This window comes from Gopherus evgoodei, chromosome 2 (genome assembly GCF_007399415.2).
Source record: "Gopherus evgoodei ecotype Sinaloan lineage chromosome 2, rGopEvg1_v1.p, whole genome shotgun sequence".
NCBI lineage: Eukaryota > Metazoa > Chordata > Testudines > Testudinidae > Gopherus > Gopherus evgoodei.
The window spans coordinates 248,778,073-248,796,616 of record NC_044323.1 but is presented as its reverse complement, the minus strand read 5'-3'; the positions used below and the strand labels follow the sequence as shown (position 1 = coordinate 248,796,616).

General features: G+C 43.3%; 1 protein-coding gene across 1 annotated transcript in view; it reads left to right on the top strand.

The window, feature by feature from the left end:
* The window catches only part of CNGB3 (cyclic nucleotide gated channel subunit beta 3), a 106,103-nt gene that overhangs the window by 60,747 nt on the left and 26,812 nt on the right, over positions 1–18,544 (top strand). Inside the window, exons 7-10 of the mRNA XM_030549460.1 lie at positions 4,294–4,344; positions 7,012–7,098; positions 8,962–9,026; positions 11,748–11,870. Coding sequence (XP_030405320.1) covers positions 4,294–4,344; positions 7,012–7,098; positions 8,962–9,026; positions 11,748–11,870 — 326 coding nt within the window. The remainder of the gene's footprint in view (positions 1–4,293; positions 4,345–7,011; positions 7,099–8,961; positions 9,027–11,747; positions 11,871–18,544) is intronic.

Here is an 18,544-nt window from a genome sequence, read left to right as displayed (position 1 = left end):
CGGTCTTGTGAGGTATGCCAAAGAATGGGAAAACCCCAAGACCAGGTCAAGGCCCCTCTCCAGCCACTCCCCATAATTGAGGTCCCATTTCAGTGAGTAGCTGTGGATATTCTGGGTCTTTTCCCAAAAAAGACGCCCAGAGGAAAGCAGTACGTACTGACTTTCATGGACTTTGCTACCCGATGGCCGGAAGCAGTAGCTCTAGGCAACACCAGGGCTAACACTGTGTGCCTGGCCCTAACAGACATCTTTGCCAGGGTAGGTTGGCCCTCCGACATCCTTACAGATTCAGGGTCTAATTTCCTGGCAGGGACCATGGAAAAACTGTGGGAAACTCATGGGGTGAATCACTTGGTTGCCACCCCGTACCACCATCAAACCAATGGCCTGGTGGAAAGGTTCAATGGAACTTTGGGGGCCATGATACGAAAATTCATCAACGAATTCTCCAATAATTGGGACCTAGTGTTGCAGCAGTTGCTGTTTGCCTACAGGGCTGTACCACATCCCAGTTTAGGGTTTTCACCATTTGAACTTGTGTATGGTCACGAGGTTAAGGGACCATTACAGTTGGTAAAGCAGCAATGGGAGGGGTTTACGCCTTCTCCAGAAACTAACATTCTGGACTTTGTAAGCAACCTACAAAGCACCCTCCGACACTCTTTAGCCCTTGCTAGAGAGAACCTAAAGGATGCTCAAGAAGAGCAAAAGGCCTGGTGTGACAGACATGCCAGAGAATGTTCCTTCAAGGTAGGAGACCAGGTTATGGTCTTGAAGGCGCAACAGGCCAATAAGATGGAAGCATCATGGGAAGGGCCATTCACGGTCCAAGAGCGCCTGGGAACTGTGAACTACCTCATAGCATTTCCCAATTCCTCACTAAAGCCCAGAGTGTACCATGTTAATTCTCTCAAGCCTTTCTATTCCAGAGACTTTCAGGTTTGTCATTTTACAGTCCAGGGAGATGATGCTGAGTGGCCTGACGGTGTCTACTACGACGGGAAAAAAGACGGTGGCGTGGAAGAGGTGAACCTCTCAACCACCCTGGAACGTCTGCAGTGGCGACAAATCAAGGAGCTGTGCACTAGCTTCGCCCCATTGTTCTCAGCCACCCCAGGACGGACTGAACGGGCATACCACTCCATTGACACAGGTAATGCTCATCCCATTAGAACCCCACCCTACCGGGTGTCTCCTCATGCCCAAGCTGCTATAGAACGGGAGATCCAGAACACACTACAGATGGGTATAATCCGCTCATCTACCAGTGCATGGGCATCTCCAGTGGTTCTGGTACCCAAACCAGATGGAGAAATACGCTTTTGCGTGGACTACCGTAAGCTAAATGCGGTAACTCGTCCGGACAACTATCCAATGCCACGCACCGATGAGCTATTGGAAAAGTTGGGACGTGCCCAGTTCATCTCTACAATAGACTTAACCAAGGGGTACTGGCAAGTACCGCTAGATGAACCTGCCAAGGAGAGGTCAGCATTCGTCACCCATGCGGGGATGTATGAATTTAATGTCCTTCCTTTTGGGCTGCGAAATGCACCCGCCACCTTCCAGAGGCTGATAGATGGTCTACTAGCAGGACTGGGAGAATATGCAGTTGCCTACCTCGATGATGTGGCCATTTTTTCAGACTCCTGGCCCGAACACCTACTACACCTGGAAAAGGTCTTTGAGCGCATCAGGCAGGCCGGACTAACTGTTAAGGCCAAAAAGTGTCAAATAGGCCAAAACAGAGTGACTTACCTGGGGCACCAGGTGGGTCGAGGAACCATAAACCCCCTACAGGCCAAGGTGGATGCTATCCAAAAGTGACCTGTCCCAAAGTCAAAGAAACAGGTCCAATCCTTCTTAGGCTTGGACGGGTACTACAGGCGATTTGTACCACACTACAGCCAAATCGCTGCCCCACTGACCGACCTGACCAAAAAGACCCAGCCAAATGCAGTTAAGTGGACTGATGAGTGTCAAAAGGCCTTTACCCAACTTAAGGCAACGCTCATGTCTGACCCTGTGCTCAGGGCCCCGGACTTTGACAAGCCATTCCTAGTAACCACGGATGCATCTGAGCGTGGTATAGGAGCAGTTCTCATGCAGGAAGCAACGGATCACAACTTCCATCCTGTCGTGTTTCTCAGCAAGAAACTGTCTGAGAGGGAAAGTCACTGGTCAGTCAGTGAAAAGGAATGCTATGCCATTGTGTACGCCCTGGAAAAGCTACGCCCATATGTTTGGGGACGGCGGTTCCAGCTACAAACTGACCATGCTGCGCTAAAGTGGCTTCATACTGCCAAGGGGAACAACAATAAACTTCTTCATTGGAGTTTAGCTCTCCAAGATTTTGATTTTGAAATTCAGCACATTTCAGGAGCTTCTAACAAAGTAGCTGATGCTCTCTCCCGTGAGAGTTTCCCAGAATCCAGTAGTTAAAAAGTGTTCTTAAAATGTAAAAGTCTGTTAGTTATATACTTAGTGGTATATGTATAGGTGCATGTGTTGTATTAATCTGTTTATTTTAAAGTTCTAGGAGGCAATCGCCTCCAGTGAGGTTCCCCACTGTCTGCAATTTGGGGGGCGTGTCATAAACAGATAGCTAAGGGTTAATGTCTCTTTTACCTGGAGTAACCTGAAACACCTGACGAGAGGACCAATCAGGAAAAAAGACTTTTTCAAATCTGGGTGGAGGGAAGTTTGTGTGTGAGTTCTTTGTTCTTAGTCTTGAATCTATCCCTCTCAGCTATGGGAAGGATTTTTCTGTTTCCTGCTTTCTAATCTTCTGTTTCCAAGTTGTGAGTACAGAGATCATAAAACAATAGGGGTTATTGGTTTTTTCTTTTGTATTTACATGTGTGTAGTTGCTGGAGTGTTTGGAATTGTGTTCTTTTGAATAAGGCTGTTTATTCATTTTTCTTTTAAGCAATTGACTCTGTATTTGTCACCTTAATACAGAGAGACCATTTTTATGTATTTTTCTTTCTTTTTTACATAAAGCTTTCTTTTTAAGACCTGTTGGAGTTTTTCTTTAGTGGGGAACTCCAGGGAATTGAGTCTGTGCTCGCCAGGGAATTGGTGGGAGGAAGAAGTCAGGGGGAAATCTGTGTGTGTTAGATTTACTAGCCTGACTTTGCATTTCCTCTGGGTGAGAGGGGAAGAAAGATTAGCTCTCGGTACTTCTGTTTCTCCTGGAAACGGGGAGGGTGGAGTCTCTCTGTTTAGATTCACGGAGCTTGCTTCTGTGTATCTCTCCAGGAACCGAGGGAGGGAACACCTGGAAGGGAGAAGGGGGGGAAATGGTTTATTCCCCTTTGTTATAAGACTCAAGGAATTTGGGTCTTGGGGTCCCCAGAGAAGGTTGTTGGGGGGACCAGAGTGCCCCAAAACACTCTAATTTTTTGGGCGGTGGCAGCTTTACCAGGTCCAAGCTGGTAACTAAGCTTGGAGGTTTTTCATGCTAACCCTCATATTTTGGACGCGAAGGTCCAAATCTGGGAATAGGTTATAACACAGCTTTAACTCAGGGTTTTTGTATACTACACTGCACCTTCTGTGCTATAGGTTATTACTTAAATTCTACTCTCAGGTCTCAGATAGACATAATGTGTGTCTATATTAACTGTAGTGCAAAGAAATATACTTTTCCATGCCAAGTTAGTCATTGACAACCCTTCTTAAATCCCAGTAAACTTGAGTTTTGTGAATAAGGTTAAAAGTGTAGCATAATGAAGACCACTTTTCTTTTACTTGAAGCTGTTTGTACAATTCATGGATTTTAAAACCAGAAGGTATCATTATGATCATCTAGTCTGAACTCCTGTATTTCTCTTAAAGGTGTAAAGTGATAATAAGGAAAGATAGAAAACAGGTCTGCCTTGGTATGGAAAAAACCCTTATGATTTTTAAGTTATTTTAAAAAACACCTCTGATATAAATACAGTAAGTATAATAATAGATACAGTCCTTTAGAGACTTCTGATTAGCCTTTCCTAATAAGGTATTACCATCAGTTCCCATGGTGAGCAATTTGAAAATAAATGTCTAATCATTATTAATGAATTCAGTGTTGATTGTTCTAATGCTAATGATGGTGCATTTATTTAGCTTTCAAAGACCTGATCCCTCTCAGAGATACTCTGAACTAGTCCCTGCACATGCCCTGAACCACTGAGTTTTGCCACTGACTTTAATGGGTGCAGGGTCAAACCCTGGCTTGAACATTCTCAGGGACAGGGCTTTGGCAGATTTTTCTTAACTATGCTTTTTCCCCTTTCTTTATAATTTTAGTCAGACAAAGTAGAAATGAAGAACCACTACCAGAAATCTCTGAGGTTTCGGGTGAGTAGGTTGCGTGCTACTTAGAGTTGCTCCAATGCTTTAAATTTTAGCCTTGGAGTTCCACAAAGCTTTCCATGCTCCAACATTCCTTGTAGACCAAGGAATAATACTAAAGGCCACTGACTGACTGCCATTCTAGCTTCTCACCAATTAAATCAAATGCCATGCTCATAAATATTGTTTATCATTAATAAAATATTGCCTTTGGCTGTGTGACTCCCATTGACTGCAATGGGAGATAACTCTGTGAATGCATTAGATTCCAAAACTATGGCTCAGTAGAGATTTGTTAAAGAAAGAGGCCTGTGCCCAGCTTAAAATCAAATGGTAACTTTAATTAATAAACACTAGTACATACTTTTGATAGTAACACATGATCATAAATAGTAGATATCACCTTGGCTCCATTCAAGTAAATCTAAAACGCCTTCTAACTTTTAAAGCTCAGTGCCTTAGATAAAATCAAGGAGGCATTTTATTTTAGGACAGTTATTTCATTTTATTCTGAAATGTAATTTTCTCAGCAAGACTGAAAAGACACCTCTGAAATTACAACCTACAGCCCTGCTCCTGCAAACACTTTTGTACATGCTCCACTTTAAGCACACAAGTCTCATAATTCCAGTGGCAGGGCTTGAATGCCTCAAGTTAAGCAATGCAGAAGTCTTTGCAGGATCAGAGTCCAAACAGACCAAATACAGACAATGGAGAAGGGAAAGGATTCAACCTGAAAGCAAACTGATGGAGTGGGTATATTGGGCCTTTGTCTTAGATTTGATCCTGCAAGGTGACAAGTGCCCTTGATTTTTACTGAAGTTAGTGGAAGTTGATGGTTCTCTTCTGCTCCCAGGCCTGGGCTACACTACATTTTGGAATTTTATCATTCAATTAAATACTAATTGTCACTGCATATTAAAATGTATGTGCCTACATTTTGCCTTTCCTTCTGTGGGTGCTTTAGAGGAGAGACAGTGGCCAGGGGACGCTCCTTCCTCAGTCAGTACTTTTTTTTCAGGAGTCAGGTACAATCCATCTCTCAGCAGTGAGAAGAAAAGTATGGAGTCAATAGCTAGTGGCCAATGGCATTTCTCAGGGTGGAAGCATTTGGGGGGAGGTTGAAGGCAGGGTTCTGACCTCCATGAGACCCTTTTTCTCCCTCACCACAGTAGCAGCAGAGTAGGGTCTGAGCCAGAAGCCACTTCCAGAAGTGGCTCCTTTTAAGACACAGCAGCTGGTTCAGGGGTCTCAAACTCCCAGCCCATGGGCCATCTGGGGCCTGCAATCCGCCCCAGTGTGGCCCACAGAGCTCCAGCAGTTTAGGGGCCAGGTCTCTCCCTTGGCCCCACCTGCCGTCCCCAGGTGCTCCCCCCTCAGGGGCCCCAGCAGCGCAAGGCAGGGCTGTGCCTCCATGCACTGCTCTCACCCCAAGAACCCCTGTGGATTCTTGGGATGCTGTGGGAGCAGTGCCTGGGGGCAGAAGTGCATGGAGGCCCCCCAGCCTGCCCTGTCTTGGAGCCCCAGATAAACGCCGCACCCCCAACCCCATCCCAGAGCCTGCACCTGGTCTCCACACCCCCTCCTGCCCCCAAACTCCCTCCCAGAGCCTGTGCCCCATTCCCACACACACTGAGTCCCCAAACTCCCTCCCAGAGCCTGTACCCCCTTCCCACACACCTCTTCCAGCTCCCAAACTTCCTTCCAGAGCTTACACCCCCTCCCCACACACACCACAGCCCCAAAACACCATCCCAGAGCTACAGACCCTCTCCCCCACCCAAACTCCCTCCCAGACCCTCTCCCCCACCCAAACTCCCTCCCAGAGCCTGCATCCCAATCCCCTACCCCAGACCTCCTCCCCCACCCAAACTCCATTCCAGAGCCTTAGGCAGGTGGGAGTGGAGTTTTCTGGGGGGGGGCAGAGTTTTGGGGAGGCGGGTTCTGAGTGACATGAGTGACATTGGCCCGCTGGAAAATTTGAGGACTGGCACTGGCCCTAAGGTAAATTGAGTTTGAGCCCCCTGCTGGTTGGTACAGCTTCCTTTCTCTCCCCAAAGCAGAGTTTCCACTTGGAAAGAATCAGGAAGAAAGAGGGAACTACATGTGAAAAATACACTGCTGGAAGGCATGCTGAAACTATGATAATGTGGGCAATAAAAGATCCTGAATGGGATAGAAGAGAATGGTTACCTTGGAGGAAGTGTTGCCTACACCTGTGGTATAATTATAGCAGGGAGTGCCCTTCCTTGTGCTCCCCACAGGTCCCTGGAGGTATTATGGTTTTGAAAATCACAATACTTCTCAGAAATGATTGTGAGGTGAGCCATCACCCCCTCTCCTAAGCCCTCAGCATCTTTCAAGTTCATCGGCACCATAACTAAGCCCACATCATTTAATTATTAAGAGCAATGTTAAATATCCAAGACGTTAATAATTCTCAGTAACTATATGAAAATCTGAGATTTGTGGAGCATAAGTAAGGGCACAAGAAAGCTCCTGGTGTTTTCCTAGAGACAGTGTTGCTTGTCAGTTACTCAGAGACAGATGGACACTGTATGTCGACTGTTCAACTTTCATGTGCAATGATTATTAAATCTAGCCATGTTCACTACAGAATGTAAATAAGTTATAGTCATTGTCAAGTCTTAATTGAACTGTGCTCTTCAACAGCTTGATCTGGCATCAGTAATACCAGTTGATGTTTTATACTTCATCTTTGGGTTTAACCCAGTGTTTAGAGCAAACAAGTTGTTAAAGGTAAGACCAGATAATTTATTATGACTGCTCATCCACTGGAAAATATGAAAAGTTAAAAACTTATTGAAGATTTAGTATGCATATTTGGGAGTCTTTAGTTTCTGATTTTGTGAATGCTTCCTCTTTCTAAGAATCTAAGCTACAGAATCAAACTACCACCAAATAAATAAGAAAAATATGTTGTTTTAATAATAGGATAATTGTTCTGGTTATTTTTCAGCTGATTTTACTTACATTTACTTTCTGACTTGTAAACAGTATTTCTGTGATCTAGACTAGTTTGTTTCTACTAGTTTAAATTGAAATTGTTTTAAATACCCTATTTAATTTGCCAAAAAAAATTTAAAAAAACAGTTAAGATTGCTAAATGAGAATAATGTACTTACTGCTTATCTATCACATTACTTACAAAATTCAACCACTTAAAAGTAAAGGAGTGGATGGTTAAGGACAACATATATCTTACACTGGCTATTTAATAAATATAAAAGCATATTTTTCTTCTCAAGTGCAAGAAATGTACAGCACCCAGCATGGATGGGCTGGGAAAGAGACAGATTATAACTCTGCCCCATCTCTACATCACCTTGCAGAACAGGTCAGCTGCATCATGGAAAGGTGCAGCCTGCACAGTTTTTTTTTCCGAACTGCCAATAGGGTAGTGGAACTCCACTTGCCCACCCACCTCCCACCCCAACTCAGGCTAGTGGCTAAATGCCACCCTTTGGCCCTGGCATTTTACTATTCCTGCTCTTGAAAAACTCCCTGCTGAATAAATCAATGTCAAAATCTCTCTCTCTGTTACATGTACAAAGCATTTATCATTATCTAAGCACTGCACAATGAGAATGGCATCTATTATACTGGCAAAACCCTTTCTGGAAGTCTATTTCATATGCAAACTTATGCTAAAGATTTACCTAAAGGAATAGCTTCCCTTATCATATTTAGTAGCCCTATACTGACTAAGAAATTTGGGCTGGTGAGAAGGGGTGTCATTGGTCTGACTGATTTTTTAATGCCCTGACTGGCAACACGGAACCAAAATGGTAAGGAAGAATGTAAAGCAAAATGCTATATAATATCAGGCAAGAAAATTTGTGCTAGACAGAAAACAAAAACAGCAAAAAGTACCTGTTAATGTTAAAGGTGTACAGCAAAATTAACGTAAAAAATAGTTAATGTGGGAGAATTCAACACAGGAGTAGATTAACTAACCTTTAAAAATTCATCTTGAGACCTCAAGTGATGTTACAGTCTGCGATACCCTCAACTAACTAGGAAGTGACAGGGATTTCAAGAAGAGAGGAAAGGATTTTTTTAAATGATTAATTTACTTTGGCAAAATTATGTTCAGCCCAAGCAAGTACATTTTTAACCGAGTAAAAAGTCATTCATCAACATCATCAGTCATCACAGTAAATGCAAGCAGGCACATCATTTGCTATGGGACAAAGGGGGCAGTTGCCCCTCCCAGACATTGGTTTGCCCCCACCCCCAGACTTTTCATAGGTCTGTATGCTCCACTTTTTGCCTCCACCAACTTTATATGCGATTATATCCTGTAAAGTTCTATATGCTGACATAACTTTGCCCTGCTCCATATTTTACTGAAATGATTCCCCTAATGACAAGACGTCATCCATAACATAGCTAATAGGGACAAAGAACACCAAAATCTATGCTGAGCTCAATTTTCATCTTAACTTTGCCGTTCACCTTTAAACTAGATGTTTAAGGAATGTCAGACAAGTGAAAAATACATTATTTTCAAAATATGTATGTGAACCAGTGTCAGTCCCTTTAGAAAAATATATGTTATAAGGACCATGGTTCGACTGCTTTTATTTGGTTTCCATCTAGCATATGGCCTTCTTTGAGTTCAACGACCGGTTGGAAGCTATCCTGGATAAAGCATACATCTACAGGTACGTGAGCGGCAGACTTACAGTATGCAAAGGTTGGCACAGAATTTCAATCATTGTCCTGAACATGTGGGAAGGAAGACAAGATACCAGGCATGAATTTTCTCAGTCCCAAAAATAAGCAACTAATGCAATGCCTACAACAGACCAAAAAGGGGAGAGAAGAGCTGTTAGTCCAGGCAAAAAAGGGAGTTCAGGCTTGGGGGACAGGGTATCCTCCCTCGAGTATGCAGGGGTTAATGGCTTACTTGAGTCCCACCAGCCCATCCATTGGTTCAGATGATGCCTTTTCTCCACTACTGGTCACCCCAACTCCCAACCTCAAGGGTGGGGGGACCCTTAAAGGAGCCATTGCCCTTTTTCCCACCAGTCCAGACAAAGCCTTTTTGGTTGTGGGGGTTGCATTCTGTCTCCCAGGTTGTTAGTCAAGCACAGTGTTGAATATGATAAACCCCAAACAACTCCTCTAGGTTATTTTTTAACTCTCTTCATTATAGGCCCTGACCCTACAAACACTAATGTACATTGTTAATTGTATTCACACGAGTAATCCCATTCTGTTCCGTTTGATTACATGTGTGAGTAAAGTTATGCTCATTCATAAGTGTTTACAGGATCAGGGGCACGTGTCACCACACCAGACAGAATCTGAAGACCCATAAAGAGTTTATTTAATGGGATCATTAATGGAGACTTCCTTTGCTTATGGCTGAAGTGAGATTCTATGTGGTAGTTTTCTAGCACACAGCAGCAGTCATGATACCAAGGTTGTTTGAACGTTTTTCTTTGTGCACTGCTTTCTCCTTGCCTTTGCTATGTACAGAATCTTCCCCCAATCACTATCTTAGCTGAATATGGGGTGAGAATCAATGCAGCATAGACCTTGGAGAGTGAAAGCATGGGTGACTTTACATGACTGTTGTGCCTTCTTTATTACAGGCTGCTCTAGAAAGCAAAACAGCTCCTAAATAACAGCACTACCCTATGGGCTGCACTGTGGCTAAGACTGCCCATAATGCTGCTCCCAGCTTAATCAGCCCCGCCCCCTCACCCCAATCATGCAATGCCATTTGCCTTATACCAAGTCTTGTGGAGGGTGGCTTGTAGAGCAGCCCAGGTTGCCGTATGTAATGCCCACAGTCGCAAACATTTCCTTCACACAGCTCTGGGGCTTACATGGTTCTTGTATGCTGCTGCAGTGGGAGCAAGAATCCCTTCCATGACACCTTGTTATATTTCAGACAATTACATTTAAATGATAGACTTGGGATTCTTGCATTACAAACCAAATATTTTATGAGATTTAGGCACAAAAGTTACATTCAAAAGGAAGGGAGAATATTATCTATGTATTACAACCTAATATCTGCTAAGCAAAACAGAGATTGATGTCTTGGAACTTCATTTTATGTTTTTAGCTTAATCTTAAGTATTTCTTAGGTGCTTATTATGGTATCTAGATGCCATTTGAAATTAAGATTCATAGGCCCATTCACTGTGCTTGATCAGTGTGCATGACTCCCTTGCATTTCAAAATCCAGTTAAAAAATACCTTCCTTACCTGAAACCTTTTAAGAAATTGCTGTAGCTAATTTCACAGACCTTGTCTTTCCCTCTTCCTCACCCTCTTCACTCATTTAGCTCCAGATTCCTCTCTGTTCTGTTAGCACAAAGGCCTTCTCCTATGCAGCGCCTACGAGATGAAGCAATCTTGTCACAGCTCTTTGTATGGACTCTACATCTCATCTCATTTCCAGTCTCATCTTAAAATTTATTCTCTCTTACCTTGTCTATACCTTTTAATTTTTTCCTCTTTAGGATTTACTATTTTCCTCTTTAGGGGGATTTACTATTTTATTTATAAATGATATGAGGTGTATTGTATAATAATCTTCAACACCTACGTAGTGCCATCCATACAGATGCTTCACAAACATTGATTCACAAGTCTCCAGTGAGAGAGGTAGGATAAATATTATCCCCATTTTCCAGATAGAGAAATTGAGGCACAGAGAAAGTAAGTAGACTTGCCCAGGGTCACATAGTGAGTGTGAGAGCTAGAATTAGAAACGACAGCTCTTGAGGTAGCCACTAAACTACATTAACCTCTTTGCTGAAGGACTTAGGATATAGTTTATATAAAAGACAATATTCAAATCAAAATTGTGTTGCATGCTCAGTGAGGGCACCATATTTCCCTTTTTAAAAAATTGGGTGAATTAGGTGCTCAAGAGACTGAGGAACCAAAAGTACTGGCAGGAACGGGCATTTTGCAAGCTTCCTCATGCAGCTGTCAATGCACGTAATTTCTGACCTGAAACACCTACTGCTCCAGCCCTGAGCCTCTCTTCAACAGAGTCTACAATATATTGATTTATATCCTACAATCCCATTAATACAGTTTCACCTTTCTATAAACATTTATAACCAGTTAAACCAATGGCTTATGAAGTCCTAAGAGAAACATAATTTGGGAATGACCCTGCATCAACTGTTCTATGAAGGTGATTCATTTGGCCTTTGGAGGAAGGCAGAGGCAGGAGATGGCACAGTGGAAAAACAGCTGGCAAATACCGGTCAAGGTGCTGTATTGTGGCAAGTAATAGCCGGTATTAATACGGCTATTGATCAAAATCAGGGAATTCCATATTAAAAGGAAAATAAAAACAAGCTGTTTTCCAGGAATTATATCAGCTGTGATGAGCAATATGTTGTCCTTTACAGAGTCATTCGAACAACTGGATACCTGCTGTTTGTCTTGCACATTAATGCATGTATTTATTACTGGGCCTCAGATTTTGAAGGAATTGGCAGCACCAGATGGGTGTATGACGGCAAAGGAAATATGTAAGTCCTTCTTTTGCAAAAGATTTTTGTTGATTTTTTCCCAGCTTTGCTTTCAAGGTCTGTCCTTATTTTTATAACTGCTTGGATAGCTAACTTTTAGCACCATTGCTGCTGATTGTGGGTAATGAATGGTGCTAATTATTTGGAGGGCAGGTGCAGTGAATAATTACTTTACCACTTTCCATTTTTATGGGTTTATGAGTCAGTTCTAACCACTAACTTAATTAAACATTTAAAATGCAACGTGAGTCATAAATTAAACTTACTTTTAGGTATGCAGCTGGGAAGTGTTACAATCATTTGAAAGGGTTAGGAGAGTGGAATTGGGACAGACTATACTTCAAGGGAGCATCATGTAATTTAATATAACATTTTACCCCCTCTAGACTCCATAGTTATTGGTCTGAAAGAGGTCCCTCAGGGTTTCTGTCATTTTTGACAAAGGTCATGCTTAAGCATGTGGTAAAAAAAATCTCCAGTGGGAAAGCGTAGGTATTGGCATACTCTGCCAATGGCTGCTCACAGCAACTGTGGAACTGGTGCCAAGGAATAGCTGTTAATTAAGATGAAAGAGAGAAAGAAGGAAAAAGAGCAAAGTTATGCAGCATATATTGTAGGTATAGAAGCATTTGAATTTCTTTCAAGGACAGTGATAAATTTAAAGCCACAGAGACCTAAATTTGTCCATTCATTACCTACTTTGAAAAAGAACAGGAAACTGGCAATGTAAGTAAATCTTAATCCAGCTGTAACCATTATGTTTAATAATGTGCAAACATGGGGCATTAGCTTGTGATTTTATCAGACCTAATGAGCAATGCAAAATTAAGCAGGGGATCAGTATTTTGATGGGAGATCTGCAAAAGAAACCCAGATGCTGCAGAAAGTGGAGTGGGCATATCTGGGGATGGAAGATCATATGGAAGGCAGTATTATTAATCAATGATTATTAGTAGTAATTAGGTTATTTCTAAGAAAAAATAAGCTTCAGTATATGCCTTAAGTTTCCATATCCCACTAGAGTCCTGGGCTCTGGTCCTGCAAACAGATAGTCATCCTGAACACACTAGGCCTATTCATAAAATTAAAGCTAAACGTGTGTAATTATTGATAAAATCAGAGCATCAGATTGCCAGGATTCTGACAAGAATGAGTAAAAGTGAATTTCAAGTATAGATTTTAAGTCAGTGTCATTCTTGATTTACTTGCCTCGTAATTAAGGAGGGACCTAGACAACCAGCTCCTGCCTCATACTGATTCTGGGCAACATAATGAGGGCTCTGTCAGTAGAGAACTTACTTTGTCCTTTAAAATTCTAGCTTCTTCTGGAATGGACAAGAAGACGAAAGCAGAAGGTCTTCACATTTTTTGTGGACAGAAGTATTTTACATTTATGTTTAGGAGGACCTACTAGTTCTTCTTTGAGTGGTTGCAGATACGTAGTCCAACCAAATATGTGCATGCTTAGTAACCAAAGCCAGAGAACTGTATTTAGCAATACCCATCAGGGTGGTGCTTGCGCTCTCTGGCCCTAGAAGCCCCTCTGTGGCTATATAAGGCTGGTGCTTCCTAACCTACTTCAGTTTCTTCTCACTGCCTGCAGCTTGAATCAGAGCATTCAGTGTGGTGTTCACCTCACATTTGTTATTACAGTGTTTCAGTGGGTTTTTTTTTTCTGGAAATAGTTAGTTTAGTAGTACCTTAAGTGTCATGTAGGTATTAGAATTTAGTTTGGGGTAATGCCTTCTCTGGGTTTCAAACGTTTTGCACTGTGTGGGGTGGCTATATTTACTAGTGACCCCCACTCGATGTTTACTGTGCCTTGGGGAATAGCACATTAAGGAAAGGTGCTCTATTTGTTTGTCCTTTAAGAAGAGACCATAGGTGGCAAGGGACTTGCGTTTGAAGAAGCACCTCATGGAGGAGGTCCTGAGGCCCACTTCAGCTCCAGGGACTGCCACAGATCCTCAGTTTCCTTCAAAGAGCTCCTGAGCCAGTATGGACTTGGGGTCCATGTCCAGATTCATTCACCCAGGAGGAAGAGGGATCATTCCCCTTTCTCTGGTTCCCCAAAGAAGAGAACACACAAAATGAACCTGAGGCTGCTCCAGAATCTGAAGAGATCCTTCTTCCTCCCCATCTAGTAGGAATGCAGACCGGCATGTGAGTCTCCCAGTAAGTAGGAAAGAGCCAGGTCGTCAAAGAGCCAAGGCGGAGGGATAGCTCAGTGGTTTGAGCATTGGCCCGCTAAACCCAGGGTTATGAGTTCAATCTATTTAGGGATCTGGGGCAAAAATCTGTCTGGAGATTGGTCCTGCTTTGAGCAGGGGATCGGATTGGATGACCTCCTGAGTTCCATTCCAACTCTGATATTCTATAATTCTATGTACCATCAACTCCAGTACTGCTCCAAAGTTGTCCGTTGACTGGTGACAGTGATGTCAGCACCAACAGTCTCCACACTGCCAATGTATCAGGAAGCAGTGGACTTCCTGGGCTTGCCTGTTCCTGACTCACCACTCATTCAAGAGCATTTGACTATGGTGGTCTTGCCTTTGGCGTTGTTGGCACCCCCAGCACTGGTGACCAACTTATTAGTATTAGCATTATCATCTATACTAGCTCATAGCAGGGCCCTGGGTTTCAGTCAGCTTCCAGTTTAATACTGAGGAGACTGCCAGTGCAGATGCTATCTTCAGTACCAATGACAATTCCAGTGCAATCTGCATCTGAGGGTCTGGTACCAACTTCATTTCAGTATGCCATAAGTCTGGATGAAGCATGTGCTGCATCCAGAGCTGACTGTAACAACATCTTGGTCCCTACACAGCCTTCTGCTATAATGATGGGGTCTATATTCTTCCATAAATTGCACTCAGATCAAGATGAGTGAGATCTCCGTATGTTAGAGGTGAAGCAGTGCTTGGTGTTCTATCTGGAAAGGACTAAACCATTTTGTTCATCACCTTGGCTTTTTGTCTCCTGTGTGGATTGAATGAATGATCCACCATTCTCCATAAAGACAATTTCCCAGTGGATAACTTCCTACATTATCATGGCTTTTGAAGTAGCTCAGGCTACATTCCCACAATCAATATAGGCTCATTCCACAAGAGCCCAAGCGATATCCATTGCATTTCTTAGGGCAGGTCTACACTACAGGATCGATGCTCTGAGATCGATCCACTGGCAGTCAATTTAGTAGGTCTAGTAAAGACCCACCAAATAGACTGCAGATTGCTGTCCAGTCGATCCCTGTATTCTACCTCTGACGAGAAGAGTAAGGTAAGTCAATGGGAGATTTTCTCCCATCGACCCCCCTGCAGTGTAGACCCCATGGTGACTCGACATAAGGTATGCTGACTCCAACTACGTTATTCACGTAGCTGGAGTTGCGTAGTGTAAGTCAACTTACTGCGATAGTGAGACATAGCCTTAGTGATGTTTCAATACTGGTCATCTGCAGACCTGCTACATGGTCTACCATACACACTTTTGCCAAATATTATGCATACACCATGGCATCTAGGTTGGATGCAGTTTGGGAAGGCAGTTCTGCAGTCATTGTTTAAGTGGACTCTGACTCCCACCTCCTGAGAGTACTGCTTTTGAAGTCACCTGAGGAGAATGCACATCTGCATCCACTGGAAGAAGAAAGGAGGGTTACTTACTGTATTGTAACTGTTGTTCTTCAAAGTGTGGGTGTAGACGTATATTCCACAACCCACCCTCCCTCTCCTCTGAAATTGACCTTTTACAACACCAAAATATCATCTTACCACTATTTCCATGTAGCACTGTACTTATAAAGAAGGAATCAGATGTAATCAGCAATTTATTTCATCTGTGTTTGGAATGCACCAAAATGTATTTTTCAAATACAGCTGATTCAAAAGCATTGCACTGCACTGAACATTTCAACACCTAACTTCTAGGCAACTAGCCAACCAATGGAAGCCACAAACGCTGGGTTAGACACCTAGGCTCCCTCTGTAATGCAAGTAGAGACAGAGAGTCACCTGAGAATGGGATATATAAAAGACAGCACACTACGTGGAGAGCTACCTAAGTGAAACAATACCAGATGACAAGGAGAGGGATGGGTTCAAAGCCCCAGCACCCTTTCAGAGTTAGTAGCCCAAGTCCAGGCTGAAGGAAGATACCTATCTCTGCTTGGGATCCACAGATGGAGTCTTTCCTGGAGTCATGTGCCTAAGCTGTTTCTTGCAAGAACAGAGGCAGCACGTGCCTAACTCCAGACAAAGTGGCTGGGTGCTGGGAGGAGGAGGAGAGGTGAGAAATCTCTGTTTAAATCCTTTCTCATCAGGCAAAAGGGGGAATTAAACTGGGGGGCTCCCACATCCCAAGTGAGTTCCCTAACCGCTGGCTAAAAGTTATAAGGGAAGCCACTGTGCCCGCCTTCCCCAGCTATTTTGTGTGGAGCTAAGTGGGGATCCTGCCCGGCAGGTGGGAGGTGGGGGAAACATCTGTCTTCAGCAGTGTAACTCACTGCTAGTCTACTCACCACTACGAGCCCTCTCATGTGCAGGCATCGTGCCAGGATAGTGCCCCCTTTTGGCAGTTGCTTCAGCACTGTGGTGTTTTCTCTGTCAGGTAAGTCAGTCCTCCAGTGGGGTCACCATCTTTAGTCTACCCCTTCCAGGTCCCAATTGTCCAAAATGTCAGAACAAAGTTTCTGCCTTCTCTGGGGCTCTACTTAGAGAGTCCTCGATTCTGTCTGCAAGCCGCATGCCGAGCTCAACTACCCTTCTGAAAGGGTAACCCCCTCCCTGGGGCCAGTGGGAGATCCCAGGCTCACCCTCAACTCTGGGTTCCAGCCCAGGCCCTATGATGCACAGCTAGGTCACAACCCTCTACCCACATAGCAGTTTTCCCTAGGCCAGTGCCTACCTGGCCCTTTCCTCCCTTCTCAGTCTCCCAGTCTCATCCCCAATTATTCAGGGTATCTCCCAGGTCTCCCTGCTGACTCCAGGATCTATAGGTGCCTTCTGGCTCCCTGCAGTCTTTTCCATCCAGCCTTTCTCCAGCTCTTATCAGTTTTCTTCTCCAGCTTTCATCCAGTCCTCTCAGCACTTAAATCTGACTCCTCTTATACAGAAGTCAGCTGATTCCGTTCAGGTTTTCCAGTCAATAGGGCAAGCCACCCTGTTACAACCTTGTTTGAGTATTGTGCTTGAGCTTAGGCATGATAAAGGTCTATGGGCTTGTGCCCAAGGCAGCAGTGCTCATGCCCAGAGGCAGAAACATAGGTACCTAGGGGGCTTTTGCAAAGAGAATTTAGGCATCAAAAAGGTTAGGCAGCAGCTGAGCAAGGATTTGGGAAATACAGTGGTGCCTAAATCTTAGCCTCCTAAGTCCCTTTATGGATCTGGACCTGAGTCAATACTGAAGCAGTGCTCCAATGTTAGAGGATACCAGCTAATGGAGGACATGTAAAGCTAAGGTCCTGATCTCCTGTCATTAAAAATACTGTATCATTTCTGATAAAGAGTAGGGATAATTTAGTCCAAGTATCCTGGCTTATTCCTATTAGGTAATTGCATTTTGCTTACCTACAATTTCCCCTGGGGATATGGCTTTCTTCACTTTGTTCATAAAATTATATAATATTGATATATAAACTTCAAAGTCAGCCCATAGGTGACTGCACTTTGGTACTGAATTAAATAATTCTTCTTATTCTTATCTGACACTTATATTACAGTAGCACTTATGGGCCCATATACAACCCAATCTTAATAAGTGCTGAGGGTTACCTGCAAATAGGTATCCTGTAAATGGGTGAATGCCTCTTGCAAGGGGCTGACAAGCAATCGGCAACTTACAGGATTGGGCCTGTGATGTTAGCTGATTGTTGAATATTTAGGGCTCTTTTGATCAGAGGCATTGTATGAACATCAGTTATTATTGCAGATTTACTGTGAAAATTTAAACATGCCAGACAGTTCTTGGAACATTTGCCTCCTTAGAAAGCAGAAACCAAGAGCAACCTAGAAAAATAATTAGAAAAACAGCCAGCCTCACAGCATGTGCTGTTAGGCTCTGAGCCTAGTAATGCATATATTTCCTTTCATGTACCAAACAGACTTGCCAGCATTTTAGGAAGGAAAATATTTCAGTGGTCTCAGACCTACAGAGTGATAACAGACTGATTAAAATGGAGCTCCAGCTCACAGTCAAGATAAGCCAAACAAAGTTTTGTAGTTAGTTAAAAAGACGCCAGTCAGCGTTTCAGCTAATAGTAGACACAGCACAATTTTTAGTGGTCTCACATTACACTGACCCAAAGCAAATGAGTTAGCACTAATTTAATGGCCTGAATGTTTTATGTACACTTCCTAATATGTACATAAAACATTGTCACTTATGGGCAAGCTTCTAAGTGGTCAAATAAAGTCGGCACTCCTGGAGTTGGTTATTTCTTTGTTGGAATAGAAACAAGTAGACATGCACAAAAGTTTTCTTAGTCTAGTTAACGGACACGTACATTTCTGAACAGGAATATTAAACAGTAAAAGCAAAGGTCAACTTAAAGCTCACACATGTAGCACCACATTCAGACCACCGGCAAAACAATCCAAGGAGCTCTCTTTTCAAGTCCCAGCCTGCTGTCTGTCCCTCCAACTTGTGTTAAGACTTTGCAGTGTCTCCAC